This window comes from Narcine bancroftii, chromosome 11 (genome assembly GCF_036971445.1).
Source record: "Narcine bancroftii isolate sNarBan1 chromosome 11, sNarBan1.hap1, whole genome shotgun sequence".
NCBI lineage: Eukaryota > Metazoa > Chordata > Chondrichthyes > Torpediniformes > Narcinidae > Narcine > Narcine bancroftii.
The window spans coordinates 24,981,863-24,986,216 of NC_091479.1; the positions used below are offsets into that span (position 1 = coordinate 24,981,863).

Sequence of the window (4,354 nt, forward strand, 5' to 3'; positions counted from 1 at the left end):
GGCGTATTGGCCTTCATGTACTCTGAATTGGAATGTTATGGTAAAGTTGTATGAGATATTGGTGAGGTCAAATTTGGAGTATTGTGTGCAGTCTTGGACACCAAACTATGGGGAAAATATCAATAAGATTGAGAGTGCAGAGAATATATTTTTTTGACTATTTTATTTTAGTTTTCACAGACGTACAAAATCCAATAAAGTTATTCATGTACATAATACCCAAAGACCGTATTTGCCCCAATCCCTCCCCCCCTCCAAAGTGAATACATTCCAAAAACTTATCTCCATCCCACTCATCAAGGGGCACACAACCCCCATCAAGACCTGTAATGAAAAGATTTACTCGGATGTTTCCCAGAACTGAGTTACGGGAAAGGTTAAACAGAGCGTAGAAAAATGAGGGTAGATTTAATAGAGGTATTTAACATTATGAGGGGCGCGGAGTAAATGTAAGCCGACTTTTTCTACTGAGGTTAGGTGAGACAAGAAGAAAAAGGGTATGGGTTCAAGGTGAAACGTGAAATGTTTAAAGGGAACAGTCAGTAGGAGTATTTCTTCACACAGAGAGTGGTGGGAGTGTGGAGTGAGCTGGCAGCTGAGGTGGTGAACGCTGGCTCAATTTTAACATTTAAGAAACATGTTGGCAGGGGTATGGTGGGATGTGGTGTAGAGGCAGAATAATAGCTTGGCACAGTCTAGAAGGGTCCAAGGGCTTGTTTCTGTGCTCAGTGTTTCTATTCCCCTTTGTGGGCTGTGTACCCTTGAAACTCACTGAAATGAGTTGGTATCATCCAACCCACAGAAAATCTGCAGTGTCACACTGTCAATGCTGGATTTTTCGACTTTCCTGCACGGGGATGATAGAAGTGTCATGGGATAGAGTCCAAAAAGGTATTTTTATTCACAGGTACAGGCTATAGAGGGCAGAACAATGCCCACTTTTGACATTGGGAGGGGCGCAGAAAGCCGGCGGCAGGGTTTACCGGAGAGGCGGCAGTGCCGGGAAAGTGAGATCCCACTGGCAAGCAGTATTCTGCCCTCTGCCCCTTTCTTCTTTCTACCGCAATCTATTTTTTGCTGGCCCGCAGATGCGCCCTTTCCCCTTTCCGGATCGGTCTGACCCGCGTGGATCCAATTTGGAAAGTGATTCAGTGTCCGTCCTTGGTCGCATCTTCCACGAGGACGGTAGTGGGCTCTCGGTCAGTACAAGAAGAAAGAAAAAAAATCCGGTATGGAATGCCGGTTGCTTGAGATTGTGTGTTGCAAGTTTTTTCTTTTTGGAGACATTTTTTGGCCGGATGCTTGAATTCCGGATAACAGGGAATTCCGGATAACGGGTATTTCCCGTGCATTTGTTTCTTCCCGGGTGCCCGCGTTTGGGAGGAACCGAAACACCGCCGAGAGTTTCAGGCGTTTGTTGCTGGAAGCTGAAGCGTTGAGGGGGCTGGATCTAGTAATGGGATTTCCTCGAATGTTTGCCCTTCTTTTCAACCGATTTGGACCTTTTAGAAACCCCTTTCTTCAGCTCTGCTTTGCTCAGAGCCTCCATGAAGTTCTCCTGGTCGGGGTAGACCTCGCTGTCGTCAGGGAGCTCCTCGCGGGCCAGTCTCGACTTACGCCGCCCGCTTTTCCGATCCGTTCCCGGCTCCGCGACTCGGCCGCCGGTGGCAGATTCCGCCGCGGGCTTGTCCGTCTCGGTTCCTTCCGTGGGGGCAGATTGCGTGTCCCCGGGGGGCGGGGACGCGACCCGTTCAGCCCGCGGCAGAGGCTGGGCTTCGGACTCGGGTTGAGCCCCCTCTTCCCGCCATTCTTCGCCGGCCCCCCAGTCTGGCGCCTCCTGCTCGCCCTCCGAGGGTGGCTCCGCCTCGGAGCCCTGTTTGGCGGCGGCCAGCAGCCAAGGGTGCTGCAGGACCTGGCCGATGGTGAGGCGCTTGCCGATGTCGGGGTGGAGCATGCGGTAGATCAGCTCCTTGCACTCCCGCGCCACCGGCCGGGAGCGCGGGAAATCCACCCGGTGCTCCTTCTGCAGCCGCAGCATCTTCTTGATGTTGGAGTCGTCGTAGGGCATGGAGCCGCACACCATGATGAAGAGGATGACCCCCAGGCTCCAGACGTCGCACGACTTGGGCTGGTACGGGTGGCCCTGCAGGATCTCGGGGGCCGTGTACGCCGCCGAGCCGCAGAAGGTGCGACTGAGCGGCGCCCTGCCCTGGTCGGCGGCGGGGGCGGCGCAGCGCTTGGAGAAGCCGAAGTCGGAGAGTTTGACGGCGAAGCCCTTGCCCAGCAGGACGTTCTCGCACTTGAGGTCCCGGTGCACCACGTCCAGGTCGTGGCAGTACTGCACGGCCAGAGCCAGCTGGCGGAACATGTGGCGGGCCACCTCCTCCGGCAGGGCACCCCTGCTCTTCATGAAGTCCAGCAGGTCGCCCTGCAGCCCCAGTTCCATGATGATGTAGATCTTCCCCGCGGACGTCTCGAAGATCTCGAACGTTTTGACGATCGAGCGGTGATTGAGCAGCGCCAGGATCTCCAGCTCCCGGGGCAGGAACTTCTCCAGAAAGTCCTTGGGCGCCTTCTTCCGATCGATGATCTTCACGGCCACCTTGCTCTTCAGACGGCTGGAGTAGGCGCACTTGACCTTGGCGTACGACCCCTCTCCCAAGTGCACGCCCAAGGTGTAGCCTCGCTGCTTCAGCGCCGCCTCGTCGTCCATGCCGAGCGTTCCCGCCCCACCCCGGCAGCGCGGGAAGGAAATGGGCAGAGGGTGTGCGGATTACCCGGCCGCCGCATTGTGATGGCGCCTGCGGCGTCACAGAGGGGTCCCCGCGATCTCCCGTGGCTGCCTCGCCTGAAAGAAGTTTGCACCCGTCAGGCCTTGCAACGTGAAAGGGCTAGGAAGGCTTGAGGGACTGAATGGCCCACTTCTCCTATTTTCTTTTGTGGCTCCCGCATGACAGTGGCTCGAGGGGCCTCAGAGAGGAGCAGGCAATGTTTTGGTGGGGGGGGCGCAGGGGAGTAGGGCAGCATGGAGCAAGGAGCCGGCACCTGGTGGGAATGTGGAGCATGGAGGGTCACGTGACCTCTCCATCTGGCACCTGGTGGGAATGTGGCTCATGGAGGGTCGCGCACCTCTCCATCCGGCACCTGGTGGGAATGTGGATCAAGGAGGGTCATGTGACCTCTCCGTCAGGCACCTGGTGGGAACGTCGATCATGGGGGGTCACGTGACCTCTCCATCCGGCACCTGGTGGGAGTGTGGGTCATGGAGGGTCATGTGACCTTTCCAGGTGGAAACTCATCAGACAACACCTCACCTGCAAACCAAGGTCAAGCCCAGCCCACAGATCAGTGGACATCTAGTCATTGGACCCTTAAATTACCTGATCCATACTTGGGCCAGACTCTCCAGCCGATGGCCCTACTAAGCCCACTACATATGAGCCACTTACCACTCTCTCTTCTGGGGTGAACCCATTCCAAGTTGGGAACCATTGGCAACACTGGAGAGTCACTGGTAAGGTGTGTGCTGACATAGAGTATAGTGTGTCTAGAAATCACTGTCCCTAGTTTAGAACAGTTAAGAGCCGTGTTGATGGGCAGCAGGTATCATATTGTGACAAATTATATTGTGTTTGTATTGTATATAGATATGTTTTTGCAAGATAAATTGGGGCAGGTTTTTTTTAGTGTAGGTCACATAACAATACTTCAAAACTAATCTCATTTAAAATACTGGAGCTCTGCTCAAGCCAGACAGGGCGTCTCCTGGGGGCCTTTACAAAAACTTTGGAGAGGGCCCAAGAGACTTCACTAATGGATTGCTGTTTTGAAAAGCAACAGATGAAAGAACTCGTCGGAGTCGCAGTGAAGAAGCTTCCTCTTATGTTGCTTCTAAAGTTTTTCCCCAATTCTTACCTCATGACCCTTCACTCCAATCTCTCCTACCCTCTTCATATCTCCTCTATCTATTCCCCTCATAATTTTAAATACCTCTGTCAAATCCCCCCTCAACCTTCTACACTCCAGTGAATAAAGACCCAGTCTACTCAATCTTTCTCCGTATTCTAGACACTGCAATCCAGGCAACATTTTAGTAAATCTTCTCTGCACCCTCTCTACCTTATTGATATCCTTCCTATAATTTGGAGACCAGAACTGCACACAGTATTCCAAACCTGGCCTCACTCATGCCTTGAACAGTCTCAACAACACCTCCCAGCTCCTATATTCTATGCTATGATTTATAAAGGCCAGCATACAAAAAACCTTCTTCCACACCCTATCTACATGAGTCTCCACCTTCAAAGAACGCTGAACCGTTATTCCAAGGTATCTCTGTTCCTCTGCATTTATC

General features: G+C 53.1%; 1 protein-coding gene across 1 annotated transcript; it reads right to left on the minus strand.

Moving 5' to 3' along the window:
• Positions 1–255: 255 nt before the first annotated feature.
• LOC138746330 (testis-specific serine/threonine-protein kinase 1-like) lies at positions 256–2,788 on the minus strand. The gene has a single exon (XM_069904548.1). The coding sequence runs from the start codon at positions 2,711–2,713 to the stop codon at positions 1,451–1,453; it is 1,263 nt and encodes a 420-aa protein (XP_069760649.1). The 5' UTR covers positions 2,714–2,788; the 3' UTR covers positions 256–1,450.
• Positions 2,789–4,354: the final 1,566 nt, after the last annotated feature.